The 16,029-nt window shown below is 45.9% G+C and overlaps 1 protein-coding gene across 5 annotated transcripts in view; it reads left to right on the top strand.

Moving 5' to 3' along the window:
* DOCK2 (dedicator of cytokinesis 2) overlaps window positions 1-16,029 on the top strand; it is a 1,661,574-nt gene that overhangs the window by 643,021 nt on the left and 1,002,524 nt on the right. For all 5 annotated transcript variants that reach the window (XM_073649510.1, XM_073649507.1, XM_073649509.1 and 2 more), the window contains one exon: window positions 3,838-4,021. In XM_073649510.1, the coding sequence (XP_073505611.1) occupies window positions 3,838-4,021 (184 nt within the window). The remainder of the gene's footprint in view (window positions 1-3,837; window positions 4,022-16,029) is intronic.

Raw genomic sequence — 16,029 nt, 5'->3', positions numbered from 1 at the left:
CTGAACTAAGATGGTGCCCACCTTTTATACTCCCTTCTCAATGCACCCAGGAACTGCTTCCTCCCTGCTCCTGCACTACAGGGTTCCCCTTCCTCAGTGTTCCCTCCCCCCACTCCAGCCAGGGACAGGGACTGTCGTGCCCATCTCAGAGGCATATTGGTCGCCCTGCCCCACGGCAATGTGGTGTAATGCATGCAGGTGTCAGGTCCTGATCCACACTCCATCCTTACCTGAGAGTGAGACATCACACCTCTGGGTGAGGTGCAATACCTCTGTAGCAACCGAGCCCTCAGGGTGCTACAGTTCCATTTATCTTCAGCCTAGGTGACGTATTGTGATACAGGGCCATGATTTTGGCTATAAAAGGGTCCCCTAGACCCCTACCCCAAGCTTTTTAAGAGAATCATATATGGCGTGTCAGTAGACTCTATGGAATGCTTTCTCAGCATCCAACGAGAGTATCTAATTACAAATTTTTAACTGCATCTAGCCCAGGAAATACTTTGTGCCTAGTAGCAGTGTCTGCTAGTCAGCGGATTATCCCGGCTGTTAAGCAAGCTACACCACCTGTAGTTTAGACACTTAATTTTTTCAAAGGAAATGCTTCGGGACCATGGGATACTCAGTGAAGAGCATCAGGAGGCACCCCAAGGCATAGGGGCTGGGACTGGCAGTAGGATGCCTTGCGGTGGACAGCCGAGCTCGATCCTTATAAAAGCTTTTTAACTGCAGCAGCTTTAGTGGACGCTACTGGAGCTGGAATTACGCGGCTGCTGGCATGAGACTTGCCCTCCAATAGATCCTTGTAAATGGATTTAAAGTGTATTCATTCAAATTAGAGAGACAATTTAAATTAAAAAGCTTAGAGCTGCCTCCACCACAGGGGGGCTCGCTCGACCCACCAGCGGACAGGCACCAGTATTGGGAGAGGGGGGCTGGCCATCAGGGTTCACCGCGGCTCTGGCACAAACCCGGCGACACGGAGGTGGCACGGGCAGGAGCGGACTGGCCGTGTCGGCTTCTCACTTTTTGGATTTTAGAAGGGCATGACATGCCTATATCTGTGTCTCCCCCTCCTTTTACTCCTCCACCTCTTTTATTTTCGCATGACTATATGTACTTGTCACTTTTCCATGTGTTAGTTATGTCTTCTGAGCAGTTTGTCAGCTTTTGGACACCTTTGAAGGTGTTTTCTATGTGTTTCTATGTGTTTTTGTTTGCCTGCCATTGGTTTTAACGGTGTTCGAAGGTGTTCGTCGAACAGTTCGACGAACAGTTCGGCGAACACACGGGTGTTCGACGAACCGAACCGAACTCGAACACTACGGGGGTGGCTCAACACTACTTGTGACATGGCATTGAGCCATCTATCTCCCTCTTCTAATTACAGTGCCCCTGCTAAAGTGCGAGGGAAGGGTGGTGCATGCTTTACTAATCAGAGCACCAAGAAAGAAAACACCAAATCAGTGGTAGCCTTAGTAACAAGCAACACCACTCTCTGAGGTTGTTCAACAAGGAGAAGAATAAGAAGCCAACTGATTGGAACAGCGTTCAGTTGCGTACACAAAGTAAGCTGCAGTTTGTGTACTGAATTGAATGCTGTTCCATTCATCAGCCTTCTAATCACCCCTATGCCTGCAGCTGTAAACAGTGCCAGTGCCTAGGCCAACCGGAGAACCCTTCAGTCTTCCAGAGGACGAGTCTGACCTGTGTATAATTATCTTCAATTTACTTGGTTGACCCTTCTAGTGTTGCTATCCTATTTTTGCCTTGTTAGTTTTTGAAAGATGCTGCATTAAAAAGTATCTTATGCTTTTTTTCAAGGTCGGTGTGCAATCAATGCCTATTTAGGGGTCTTATTGCACACAGGTATCAATGTTGTTTTGCCAAACTTGGTTTGTGTATGAAAGACTGTTTCAGAGTCTACCACTCATCAGTGGACTAATAAATGAATTTCTGACTTACACCACTCACATTTGCCAACCCAATGCACTCTACACAACTCATATGCCGACTGTCACGGGTGTGTCAGGTGTGACAGACTGTTGCTCTGGAGCCGGCTGTAGAAGGTCATTGCTCTTGGCATTGCAGATGCCTTCTTGATTCCCTCATTCTGTAGTATAGTTATATCCTTCTTCCTTTAGGACCCAGCAGTGACCCCCACCTTCTGCTGCTGATGGACACACCCTTGCTCGGTAGTTAAATAGTCTCAGTTTCTCCAGAGAGTCGCTTGTGATAGTTCTATGTACCTCTGTGCAGGCTTGGAGCACTAGCAGTTGGCTAGTTTCTTCTCTGGTGCCCTTGGAGGACAGTTTGCATTATCTCTCTGGTGTCTGCTCAAGCTAAGTGTATCCCCTTTGTTTCCCTACCTTGTTATCTTTAGTTTGTAGTTGCGCCTGACTAGTGCCCACCTTTCCCTATCTAGGGCCAAGCTCCAGGGACATTCAGGGCTTAGGTTCCTGCTCGGCGATAGATGTGGAATCTATATAGGGATGATAGGGTAGGCAGGGTGATATTACATATGCCTGGGGGTCTCCACTCCCCCTTCTTTCCCTAGTGTTTGGGCTTCCTCACCCTCTTCCCCATTTTCTTCTGTTACCCTTGTGAAAATAAAGAAAAAATTTAGTCTAAAGTAAAAATTTTGTGAAAAAAAGTTAAATGTTAATTTTTTCCTTCCATATTGCTTCAGTTCCTGTGAAGCACCTGAAGGGTTAATAAACTTCTTAAATGTGGTTTTGAGCACCTTGATGGGTGCAGTTTTTTTTAATGGTGTCCCTTTTGGGTATTTTCTGTTATATACAGTAGACCCCTAAAAGTGACTTCAAATGTGATGTGGTAACTAAAAAAAATGGTTTTGTAAATTTTGTTGGAATATTGAGGAATCGCTGGTCAACTTTTAACCCTTATAGCTCCCTAACAAAAAAAAATGTTTAAAAAATTGTGCTGATGTAAAGTAGACATGTGGGAAATGTTATTTACTCTTTTATGTGACATAACTCTCTGATTTTATTGCATGAAAATTAAAAGTATGAAAATTGCAACATTTTTGCCAAATTTCCGACTTTGTCACAAATAAACACAAGTGGTATCAAACAAATTTTTTCAACTGTCGTGAAGTACAATATGTCATGAGAAGACATTCTCAGAATCACTAGGATCTTTTGAAGCGTTCCAGAGCAAATTGTAAAATTTGGCCTCTTTATGAAGGTGAAAAAAGGCTCCGGGGTCAAGGAGTTAATTAATTAGGCTGCCTGGCCTTGACTAAGGACTTTGTCCTGCTGCTCACCTGAGTGATATTCGATTCTGTGCAAGTTCACTACTGAAGTTAGTTTTCAGTTCCTAGTCACCCTCTTCTAGGACTTGGCTATAAGCCAGTTCCTTTGACACTGCACATAGGACCTGATACAAGTCTGGGTGATGACTCACACTCTACCTTGGCCTGAGAGTTTTTTATACTTCCTTGTTGCGTCACAGCAGGTCACAAGTCCCTGTGCATCTGGCCTATCCCTTCCCACTGGATAATCAATCCTCTTATTTTGGTTCCTAAGTTGTTCCTTTAGTGCTCATCTCTTTTTTTTTTCTGGGCACTAGATGGCAACATTTGTCCACACAAGTCTCAGTGAGTATTCTTAATGTATGAGTGGCTCACTTCCTTACTGAAGCATACGATTTGAGTAAAACGTACACAAAAAATAGTAGTTTAACAATAACTATTTTAAGTTGATATTATTTTATTTTAGAAGTATTAAAACATTTTTTTAGAAATTATTTGCAATAGAAGCCATAACATTTAAGAAGTAAAATGTTGTTAAAGTGTCCCTCATTTATCCTTTCCAGGGTGATGGCAAAAAAATGGAAGACGCTAGCACTTATCTTTCCCTTCCTTCTACTCGTCAGCAAATGTTTACGAAAAGTTCAACTTTCAACAGAAATGGAAGCAGTTCTGGTGGACTGTCAGTTAGTTCACGTGATGCTTTTTCTATTTCAACACTTGTGTGTTCAACCAAATTGACACAAAATGGTAAGAAACAATTATTCATATGTTCTTTGGTTATTTTTAAATTTCTTAGTAGAATCTCCAGTAAAACCCCACAACAGAGTCTTTGCACTTTTTCTATAGTCCACGTCACAAGTTTTTCCCTATGTATACTGCAATGTTGCCATAGGGAATCATTCACCACAGTGTGTTCATTGGACCTACATCTAGCCAGTGTACACTTTCATGTTTATTTTACTTCATACGAAAATGCAACAGACTGTGCTTTCATACACAAGGGGGTGCTGCAAAGAATCAAATACAATGCAGTATACTTTTTTTTAGTGGGTCCTTATGATGGGTAGATGCTTTTTCATCCATTCTGATTGTGCCCACTGTGAGGTGTATACCTATTGAGTGTATGTACCCAAATGTGAGCAAAAGCACAATGCGTAGCTAGCCTAATTAATTCCACATAATAAACTGATATAATCTTCTCCCTAATCTTTGTATGTTTTATAAGGAAAAGTTTCCAGTATTTTTTCCAAATACACTGCTCAAAAAAATAAAGGGAACACTCAAATAACACATCCTAGATCTGAATGAATGAAATATTCTCATTGAATACTTTGTTCTGTACAAAGTTGAATGTGCTGACAACAAAATCACACAAAATCATCAATGGAAATCAAATTTATTAACCAATGGAGGCCTGGATTTGGAGTCACCCCCAAAATTAAAGTGGAAAAACACACACTGGCTGATCCAACTTTGATGTAATGTCCTTAAAACAAGTCAAAATGAGGCTCAGTATTGTATGTGGCTTCTACGTGCTGGTATGACTTCCCTACAATGCCTGGGCATGCTCCTGATGAGGTTGCGGATGGTCTCCTGTGGGATCTCCTCCCAGACCTGGACTAAAGCATCCGCCAACTTCTGGACAGTCTGTGGTGCAACGTGACGTTGTTGGATGGAGCGAGACATGATGTCCCAGATGTGCTCAATCAGATTCAGGTCTGTGGAGGGCCATTCCATAGCTTCAATGCCTTCATCTTGCAGGAACGGCTGACACACTCCAGCCACATGAGGTCTGGCATTGTCCTGAATTAGGAGGAACCCAGGGCCAACCGCACCAGCATATGGTCTCTCAAGGGGTCTGAGGATCTCATCTCGGTACCTAATGGCAGTCAGGCTACCTCTGGCAAGCACAAGCAGGGCTGTGCAGCCCTCCAAAGAAATGCCACCCCATACCATTACTGACCCACTGCCAAATCCGTCATGCAGAAGGATGTTGCAGGCAGCAGATCGCTCTCCACGGTGTCTCCAGACTCTGTCATGTCTGTCACATGTGCTCAGTGTGAACCTGCTTTCATCTGTGAAGAGCACAGGGCGCCAGTGGCGACTTTGCCAATCCTGGTGGTCTGTGGCAAATGCCAAGCGTCCTGCACGGTGTTGGGTTGTGAGCACAACCCCCATCTGTGGATGTCGGGCCCTCATACCACCCTCATGGAGTCGGTTTCTAACTGTTTGTGCAGACACATGCACATTTGTGGCCTGCTGATGGTCATTTTGCAGGGCTCTGGCAGTGCTCCTCCTGGTCCTCCTTGCACAAAGGTGGAGGTAGCAGTCCTGCTGCTGGGTTGCTGCCCTCCTACGGCCCCCTCCACGTCTCCTGGTGTACTGGCCTGTCTCCTGGTAGTGCCTCAAGCCTCTGGACACTACGCTGACAGACACAACAAACCTTCTTGCCACAGCTTGCATTGATGTGCCATCCTGGATGAGCTGCACTGCCTGGCAACTTCTGTGGGTTGTAGAGTCCGTCTCATGCTACCACGAGTGTGAAAGCACAACCAACATTCAAAAGTGACCAAAATATCAGCCAGAAAGCATTGGTACTGAGATGTGGTCTGTGGTCCCCACCTGCAGAACCACTCCTTTAAGTGGGTCTTGATAATTGCCAATAAGTTCCATCTATTGTCTATTCCATTTGCACAACAGCATGCGAAATTAATTGTCAATTAGTGTTGCTTCCCAAGTGAACAGTTTGATTTCACAGAAGTTTGATGTACTTGGAGTTATATTCTGTTGTTTAAGTGTTCCCTTTATTTTTTGAGCAGTGTGTATTCCTTGTGGGTTTCACTTTCTTAGTGGTAAATAGTGATGAGCGAACGTGCTCGCCACTGTTCGGTACTTGCCTGAGAATCACTGTGCTGGACGAGCTCGGCGAGTATTTCCGGGCTGCTCGGATGGGAACTCGGGTCCCCTCCCTGCATGTTTGGCGCTCTTTAGAGAGCCAATGAACATGCAGGGATTGCCTGCCATGCACTGTAATGCCATAGCCATGTTGGTTGTGGACATTACAGTGACTGGCTGGCCCCACAGCATCATCAGGTGTTTTTAATACTGGGCTCTGTCGTGCTAGTCAAAGTCTACCCCGGAATCAGGCAGAGTAGGGAGAGCTGCTGCTGCATCAGGGAGAGATTTGCTTCTTCATAGTTAGTAAAGGTATTCCACAACACATACTGTATATATATATTTCCAACTGAAGTAACAGTCCTTCTGAGGACTAATCCAGCTGCATATTCAGTGGTGATAACAGGAGTTAGGCTGGCAGGCAGTGTATGTCGTAGACTGCAGTGCATGATACAGGACAGGAGGGTACATTGAACATCCTGTTAGTATAGGTATTCCACAACATATATACAGGGTGGTCCAAAAGTAGGTGGCCAGAAAATAATAACATTTATTTTAATTTATGTATAAAATTATGTTTACTAACACAAGCATAACATTGACAATGAAATTTTATTCTGAACAATAATACAAAAGCCCTTAAATTTTATCAACACAGGTGGTCAAACTGTTTTACATTACAATTTGCACAGCTTTGAAGCCTGCCTCTTACGCTTCAACAAACTTTTTTGCACAAGTCTTTTTGGGTATTAATTTCTTGAAATGCATCTCTAATGTAATTTTTCAAATCACTGTCACTTTTTGGTTTTCGACTAAAAACTTTGTCCTTGAGTACTCCCCAAAAGAAAAAATCCATTGGAGTCAAGTCTGGTGAACATGCCGGCCAATCAAGTGGGCCTCTTCGGCCAATCGATTTATTAGGAAATGTTTCATCAAGATACTCGCAGACTACTCTTGAATAATGTGGGGAGGCCCCATCTTGTTGGAAATAAAGGGCATTTGGATTAGGCTGTTGCTGCAACTGGGGAACAACTTAGAATTTCGAACATTAGAATTTCGAGATACTTATCTCCTGTGACTATTCCATCAAAAAATATTGATCCTAAAACACCAAAACTTGAAATACTACCCCAAACATTGACACCAGGCTCATTTAGTTGTTGCTCTAATGTTAAATGCATGTTCTCATTATACCAGTAAATACAATTATGTCTGTTAATATGGCCGGATAATTTGAAAGAAGCTTCATCACTCCATATAATGTTATCTAAAATTACTGGATTTTCTTCAATTTCATTAAGCATAATTTCACTAAATTACAGCCGCCTGTCTGGATCATCCTCCAATAAACCATGAATTAGACGTGGACGATTAGCTTTCCACCCAATAGATTTCAGGATTCGCATGATAGAAGCTCGTGAAATTCCCAATTCCAAAGAGGCTCTTCTGGTGGACTTTTTGGACTCTGAATAAATGTTTAAGCAACAAGTTGTTTATTATCTTCTGTACAGACTGTTTTGGGTCAACCAGTTTTTGGAGCATTAAGGATTGAGCCAGTGGCATTGAATTTGTCACGAATGTGGTAAATGGTTTATCTCTTTGGGGCTTGAGTACCAAATTTTTCAACCCAATTTGCTCTAATGGTTTCAGAATTTTGAGATTTCCAATACTCTGTTAAAATCCATTTTCTTTGATCTGTATTTAAATTACTTGCCCTTATGTGTTATCTGAATTATCTGAAAAGAAAACAGATTTGGGGGAGATCTATCTGTGAAAACTACATTTGTTAAACTAGCTCAGTTGCCCTTAGCAACCAATCAGATTCACTTTTCATTTTCCAAAGAGTCTGTGAGGAATGAAAAGTGGAATCTGATTGGTTGCTAAGGGCAACTGAGCCAGTTTCACTTTACACCAAGTTTGATAAATCTCCCCCTTCATATCCTTATTACACTTTCTGTTCTCCTACTTTTGGACAACCCTGTATTATATATACATCTGAACTAACAGCCCTTCTGAGGACTAATCCAGCTGCATATATTCAGTGGTGATAGCAGGAGTTAGGCAGGCAGGCAGTGTATGTGGCAGACTGCAGTGCATATAGTGCAAAAAGGTCCATTGAATATTCCTGCTGCTGCTGCTGTTTTTAGAGATATTTGTAGACATAGCCCCAGATATCAGGGGCCAGGGAAAAAATTTTTTTGATCTTTATTCTGGTTATTTGCTTAAAAACCTATACAGAGTACGCAATTTTTTTGCTTAATTTGCTTGTTCTCACTGCAGAATAAAACCAGATCTGTTCCATATTTCAGCGATAAAAATCCAGAAATTTAAACTGAATGTGGAAAATATTTGCCTCCTTTTCCATGCTACTGCAGTATGTCGGTCAAGCTATTCAAACTAGGTGTCTGTGAAGGATAGTATTAGCAAATTACCGGCCTGCTATTTAAAACCGTGGTTCTCTTTCAGACATACCACCTATAAGAGTGTTCTAAACTCAGCCATTTCTCGTGAACATGGAAAATATTGTCCTCCATTAAAAATGGGCAAGGTGCGTGGCAAGGGACGGGGAATTGGATGTGATGGTGATAGTGCATGCCGAGGACGTGGCCGTGGGAAGCTGAAATTGTGCCATAACGAACAACCACAACTTGTCGCTCGACTTTCCTGTCCCAATAAATAGGGGACCGCAGAACACCACTACTGAACACAGAGCAGTGTCAAAAGGTTATTGGTTGGATAACAGATAACGCTTCCAGTCACTTAGTCACCACCACCACCACCCTGTCTTCCACACAATCAAGTCTCAGGAGCCGTGAGTCTGGACCGCATATTCCTCACCCTGATCCTCCTTCCTCCGACCATGCCGAGTGCCTGGAGACAACTGATCCCACACTTGGACAGTCAGAAGAGCTGTTCACTTTTCCATTTGTAGATTCGGGCCTTTCACCCATCCAGCTTCAAGCGAGTCAAGAGGAGAATGCGTGTAGCGATGCTCAAATATTTGAGCAGCCACAATCACACGAAGTCGACGGTGGGAAAGTGTCACAAGAGGTGGACGATGATGAGATACAATTGCCAGGAAGTCAGGAGGAGGACCAGGGTGCGGAAGTGGAAGACGAAGTGGTGGATAATATAGTAACTGACCCAACCTGGCAGGGGAACATACAGAGCGAGGACAGCAGCACACAGAGGGAAGGAGGCATAGCAGCACAACAGACAGGAAGAAGCAGCGTGGTGGCCACAGACACAAGGCGGGAAATCTTTCCTCGTAACGCCAACACGACGGAAGTTGCAAGTACAACTGTTAGGTCTTCCCAAGTCTGGTTATTTTTTAAAGACTCTGCAGATAACACCAAAAAGGCCATTTGCGCCACCTGCCAGGCCAGCATCAGCAAAGGTAGCAAAACTACCAGCCTGACCACCACCAGCATGATCAGGCACATGGCAGAAAAGCACCCGACTAAGTGGGCCGAACCCCAGGGTCCAGCAACAGTGTCTGCGGGTGACACCACTGCTTGTTCCGCTGTTGTGTATGCATGCCAATCCTCAGTCCATGGCACATGCCACGATGCCTCCGCCCTGCATCTGTCATTGCACACTCTCAACTAGAACCATCAGCAAGCACGTCCATGTCCATGTGCCAGCGCAGCGTTAAGTTGCCCTATCCCAGTCCTTGGAATCGAAGTGCAAACAAGCAGCCAATGCACCACAGGCCACACTACTAAATTCACACATTTTGTGAATGCTTGCACTCAGAATGTTGCTTTTTACGCTGGTGGAAACAGAAGCTTTCCGCAACCTGATGGCAGAGGCTGTCCCTCGGTACTCGGTCCTCAGCTGCCACTATTTCTCCCGGTGTGCCGTCCCTGCATTACACAAGCATGTGTCCAACAACATTAGACGTGCCCTCAACAACGCAGTTACTGGGAAAGTCCACCAAACCATGGACACAAGTGCTTGTGGTCAGGGACGGTACATCTCGCTGATGGCACACTCGGTTAATATAGTGAAAGCCGGGACCCAGTTGGACCTTGGGACGGAACACGTCCTCCCAATGCCGAGGATTACGAGCCCGGGGTCAATCAGGGTTGCCCCCATAGTCTCGACCGCATACTCCTCCCCACCCTGATGCTCCTTCCTCCCACCATGCCGAGTGTCGTCAGACAGCAACTGATCCCACACTTGGACACTCTGAAGAGCTGTTCACTAGTCCATTTCTAGATTTGTGCCCCTCGCCTGCTCCTCTTGAAGTGGTGGAAGAGGAGATCCCATGTAGCGATGCCCAAATATTTGAACAGCCATGGCCACAGGAAGTCGACGCTGGCAATTTGTCACAAGAGGTGGACGAGGATAAGACACAATTGCCAGGAAGTGAGGAAGAGGATCGTGGTGCGCAAGGGGAAGAGGAGGAGGTGGTGGATGATCTAGTAACTGACCCAACGTGGCAGGAGGACATGCAGAGCGAAGCCAGCAGCACACAGGGTGAGGGAGGCAGAGTACCCCAACAGGCAGGAAGAAGCAGTGTGATGGCCTCACACAGGAGGCAGGCAACAGTTCTCTGTAACACCAACACGAGGGACGTTGCCAGTACAACCTGTAGGTCTTCCAGAGTCTGGAATTTTTTTAAAGACTCTGCTGATAACCCCAAAAAGGCCATTTTTACCACCTGCCATGCCAGCATCAGCAGGGGTGACAAAACTACCAGCCTGACCACCACCAGCATGATCAGGCACATGGCAGCAAAGCACCCGACTTTGTGGAGTGAACCCCAGGCTCCACGACCAGTGTCAGCGGGTGTCACTACAGCTTCTTCCGCTGTTGTGCGTGCAATAGAACCCCCTGTTGTGTGTGCAAGGCAATCCCCTGTCCATACTGCATTCAAAGATGCCCCCTCCTCTTGTTCTGGTAGTTTCTCAAGAAACAGCATCACCGTTCACGTCCACGTCCCACCGCAGCGTTCAATTGTCCATATCCCAGACCTTTGAACGAAAGCGGAAATTTGCAGCCAACGCCCCACAGGCCACAGTCCTAAATTCACACATTTCACGACTGCTTGCATTGGAAATGCTGCCTTTTAGGCTGGTGGAGACAGAATCCTTACACAACCTTATGGCGGTGGCCATCCCTCGGTACTCGGTCCCCAGCCGACACTATTTTGCCCGGTGTGCCATCCCCGCACTACACAAGCACGTGTCCCAAAACATCTGCCGTGCCCTCAACAACGCAGTTACTGGGAGAGTCCACCTGACAATGAACACGTGAACAAGTGCTTGTGGCCAGGGACGGTAAATCTCCCTGACGGCACACTGGGTAAACATAGTGGAAGCCGGGACCCAGTCAGACCTTAGGATGGAACACATCCTCCCCACACCGAGGATTGTGGGCCCTATGTCAGTCAGAGTTGCCCCCACAGTGTACAGCTCCTGCTCATCATCCTTCTCCTCCTCCTCATGTTCAGCCTCCGTCTCAGATATCACCACATCAATTACAAGCTGGAAGCACTGCAGTACTGCCTCCGCCAAGCGGCAACAGGCTGTGCTGAAACTCATAAGCTTAGGAGAGAAACCTCACACTGCTTGTGAGTTGTGGACAGCTGTGAAAGAGCAGGCAGATTTGTGGCTGAGACCGCTGAACCTACATCCAATCATGGTCGTGTTTGACAATTGCCGTAACCTGGTGGCGGCTCTGAGGTGAGGCGAGATCACACACGTACCAGGCCTGGCTCATGTGCTTAACCTCGTGGTTCAGCGGTTTCTTAAATCGTACCCCGAGTTGCCAGATCTGCTCATCAAAGTACGCTGCATGTCAGGTCATTTTCGCAAGTCGGTTACAGCTTCCGCCGCCCTTGCTGTGTTGCAGCAGAGTTTGCAGCTTCCATCACACCGACTGGTGTGTGATGTCCCCACACGTTGTAACTCTACCCTCCACATGTTGCAAAGGATTTGTGCGCAGAAGAGAGCAGTTGTGGAGTACCAGCTGCAACAAGACCGTCGATATTCAGGTCAGACTCCACACATAAGACCTCAGGAGTGGACCTGGATGTCTGACATATGTATCATCTTGACAAACTTTGAGGAGTCCACCAAAATGGTGAGTGACGATGACGCCATCATTAGCGTCAGCATTCCACTTGTCTGTCTTTTGCAACGCTCTCTGCAGTGAATTAAAGAGGAGGCATTGCAGCCAGAGTATGATGAGATGGATCAAGAAGCTGTAGCGGTCGATTACATACAGCCCAGCCTCATCTCATCCCGACGTGCACTGGGGGACAATAAGGGAGAGGAGGAGGAGGAGGAGGAAGAACAGGAGCTGGTATCATGCGTTGTAGACGGTAGTACCTGTACAACTGTCATACCGTCGGTTCAGCGTGGGTGGCCTGAGGACAGGGGGGAAGAGGAGGAGGAGAGCATGGTCAGTCGTCATCTTGGTGAGGACACGGAAGTCTTGCCCATTACCCGTCTGGCACGCATGGCTGACTTTATGTTACGCTGCCTTAACCGTGACCCTCGCGTTGTCAAAATGTTGGGTGACAGTCATTACTGGTTGGTGACACTTTTAGACCCCCACTACAAGGAGAACTTTCACTCTCTTATTACTGAGGTGGAGAGGTCTACAAAAATGGGGCAGTACCAGAAGGCCCTTGCTGCAGAACTGTTAAAAAAATTCCCATCTGAACACACTAGCGACAGAGGTCACAGTTCATTGCCCAACCAAGGTGTACATGCGAGAGAGACGCAACTCCAATCCAGCAGAGGCAGGGGAACACTGTCAACATTCAGGGACAGTTTTCTCAGAACCTCCCTTCGGACAGACACTGAGGCGCGGGGTACTCTCACAAGGAGTGGAAAGTTTCAAAAGATGGTGAGGGAGTACCTTGCCGACCGTACCAGCGTCCTCCGTGATTCCTCTGTGCCTTTTAATTATTGGGTATCCAAGCTGGACACTTGGAATGAACTCGCTCTGTACGCCTTGGAGGTCCTGGCCTGTCCTGCCGCTAGCGTGTTATCGGAGCGTGTTTTTAGCGCTGCTGGGGGAATTATAACTGCTAAGCTCACTCGCCTGTCAACTGACAATGCTGACAAGCTGACCCTTATCAAAATGAACAAGGGCTGGATTGGGCCAGACTTCTCATCACCACTAAATGACAGCAGAGTAACATAAAGTCAAATCCACTGTGTTATTTCGGGAGGTGTATTCACATGCACCGCTTCACTCCCACACATGGGTATACGCTTTCTCATTTAGGCTGTTTTATGTTCTTCTCCTTATCCTCAGCCTCCACCACCACTATACCACCAGGGTGACCGTGGTCCGTGTTGCCTTTATTGAAAGTTCCTCCATCCTTATATTTGTCAGTTCTTGCTTGGAAGGCATAAGCAAAGACTGTGGAAGACCCACTCTCCAATAATGGGAAAAATATTTTTAAGATGCTGTACTGTATGGCTCTTGTAAGGGGCATTCAAACCATCTTGTTAAGCTACTGGGACCTCCATGTCTCTTCCAAGGGGCATTCAAACCGTCTTGTTAAGCTACTGCGACCTCCACCACTTTTCCAAGGGGCATTAAAACCGTCTTGTTAAGCTACTGGGACCTCCACGTCTCTTCTGAGGGGCATTAAAAGCATCTTGTTAAGCTACTGTGACCTCCACCACTTTTCCGAGGCGCATTAAAACCGTTGTGTTAAGCTACTGGGACCTCCACGTCTCTTCTGAGGGGCATTAAAAGTGTCTTGTTAAGCTACTGCGACCTCCACCACTTTTCCGAGGAGCATTAAAACCATCTTGTTAAGCTACTGGGACCTCCACGTCTCTTCCAAGGGGCATTCAAACCGTCTTGTTAAGCTACTGAGACCTCCCCGTCTCTTCTAAGGGGCATTCAAACCATCTTGTTAAGCTACTACGACCTCCACCACTTTTCCAAAGGGCATTCAAACCGTCTTGTTAAGCTACTGGGACCTCCACCACTTTTCCGTGGGGCATTAAAACCATCTTGTTAAGCTACTGGGACCTCCACGTCTCTTCCAAGGGTCATTAAAACCGTCTTGTTAAGCTACTGGGACCTTCTCCACTTTTCCAAGGGGCATTAAAACCGTCTTGTTAAGCTACTGGGACCTCCACATCTCTTCTGAGGGGCATTAAAAACGTCATGTTAAACCACTCTGAACTCCACAGCTCTTCCAAGGGGCATTGAAATGTTGTTTTTATTTAACTCTAACCTCCGCGACTCTTCGAACGGGCATTGCATTTCCTCCTAATTTTTGGCAGCTTTTGCTTGGAAGGCATAAGCAAAGACTATGGGAGACCCACTCCCCAATAATGGGAATAATGTTTGTAATATGCTGTACTGCATGGCTCTTGTAAGGGGCATTGCAACTTCCTCCATCCTAATTTTTGGCAGCTTTTTCTTAGAAGGCATAAGCAAAGACTATGTGAGACCCACTCCCCAATAATGGGAATAATGTTTGTAATATGCTGTACTGCATGGCTCTTGTAAGGGGCATTGCAAGTTCCTCCATCCTAATTTTTGGCAGCTTTTGCTTGGAAGGCATAAGCACAGACTATGGGAGACCCACTCCCCAATAATGGGAATAATGTTTGTAATATGCTGTACTGCATGGCTCTTGTAAGGGGCATTGCAAGTTCCTCCATCCTAATTTTTGGCAGCTTTTGCTTGGAAGGCATAAGCAAAGACTGTGGGAGACCCACTCCTCAATAATGGGAATAATATTTTTAAGATGCTGTACTGTATGGCTCTTGTAAGGGGCAATAAAACCATCTTGTTAAGGTACTGTGACCTCCACCACTTTTCCGAGGGGCTTTAAAACCATCTTGTTAAGCTACTGGGACCTCCACGTCTCTTCCAAGGGTCATTAAAACCGTCTTGTTAAGCTACTGGGACCTTCTCCACTTTTCCAAGGGGCATTAAAACCGTCTTGTTAAGCTACTGGGACCTCCACATCTCTTCTGAGGGGCATTAAAAACGTCATGTTAAACCACTCTGAACTCCACAGCTCTTCCAAGGGGCATTGAAATGTTGTTTTTATTTAACTCTAACCTCCGCGACTCTTCGAACGGGCATTGCATTTCCTCCTAATTTTTGGCAGCTTTTGCTTGGAAGGCATAAGCAAAGACTATGGGAGACCCACTCCCCAATAATGGGAATAATGTTTGTAATATGCTGTACTGCATGGCTCTTGTAAGGGGCATTGCAACTTCCTCCATCCTAATTTTTGGCAGCTTTTTCTTAGAAGGCATAAGCAAAGACTATGTGAGACCCACTCCCCAATAATGGGAATAATGTTTGTAATATGCTGTACTGCATGGCTCTTGTAAGGGGCATTGCAAGTTCCTCCATCCTAATTTTTGGCAGCTTTTGCTTGGAAGGCATAAGCACAGACTATGGGAGACCCACTCCCCAATAATGGGAATAATGTTTGTAATATGCTGTACTGCATGGCTCTTGTAAGGGGCATTGCAAGTTCCTCCATCCTAATTTTTGGCAGCTTTTGCTTGGAAGGCATAAGCAAAGACTGTGGGAGACCCACTCCTCAATAATGGGAATAATATTTTTAAGATGCTGTACTGTATGGCTCTTGTAAGGGGCAATAAAACCATCTTGTTAAGGTACTGTGACCTCCACCACTTTTCCGAGGGGCTTTAAAACCATCTTTTTAAGCTACTGGGACCTTCACATCTCTTCCAAGGGGCATTCAAACCGTCATGTTAAGTTACTGCGACCTCCACCACCTTTCCAAAGGCATTAAAACCGTCTTGTTAAGCTACTGGGTCCTCCACGTCTCTTCTGAGGGGCATTAAAAGCGTCTTGTTAAGATACTGCGACCTCCACCACGGGCGGCTAGG

Source organism: Phyllobates terribilis, unplaced genomic scaffold (genome assembly GCF_046119375.1).
Source record: "Phyllobates terribilis strain yellow unplaced genomic scaffold, ASM4611937v1 Scaffold_10__3_contigs__length_209671492, whole genome shotgun sequence".
Lineage (NCBI taxonomy): Eukaryota > Metazoa > Chordata > Amphibia > Anura > Dendrobatidae > Phyllobates > Phyllobates terribilis.
Note: the sequence above shows the minus strand (reverse complement) of the source record. Positions and strands in the feature narration are given on the sequence as shown.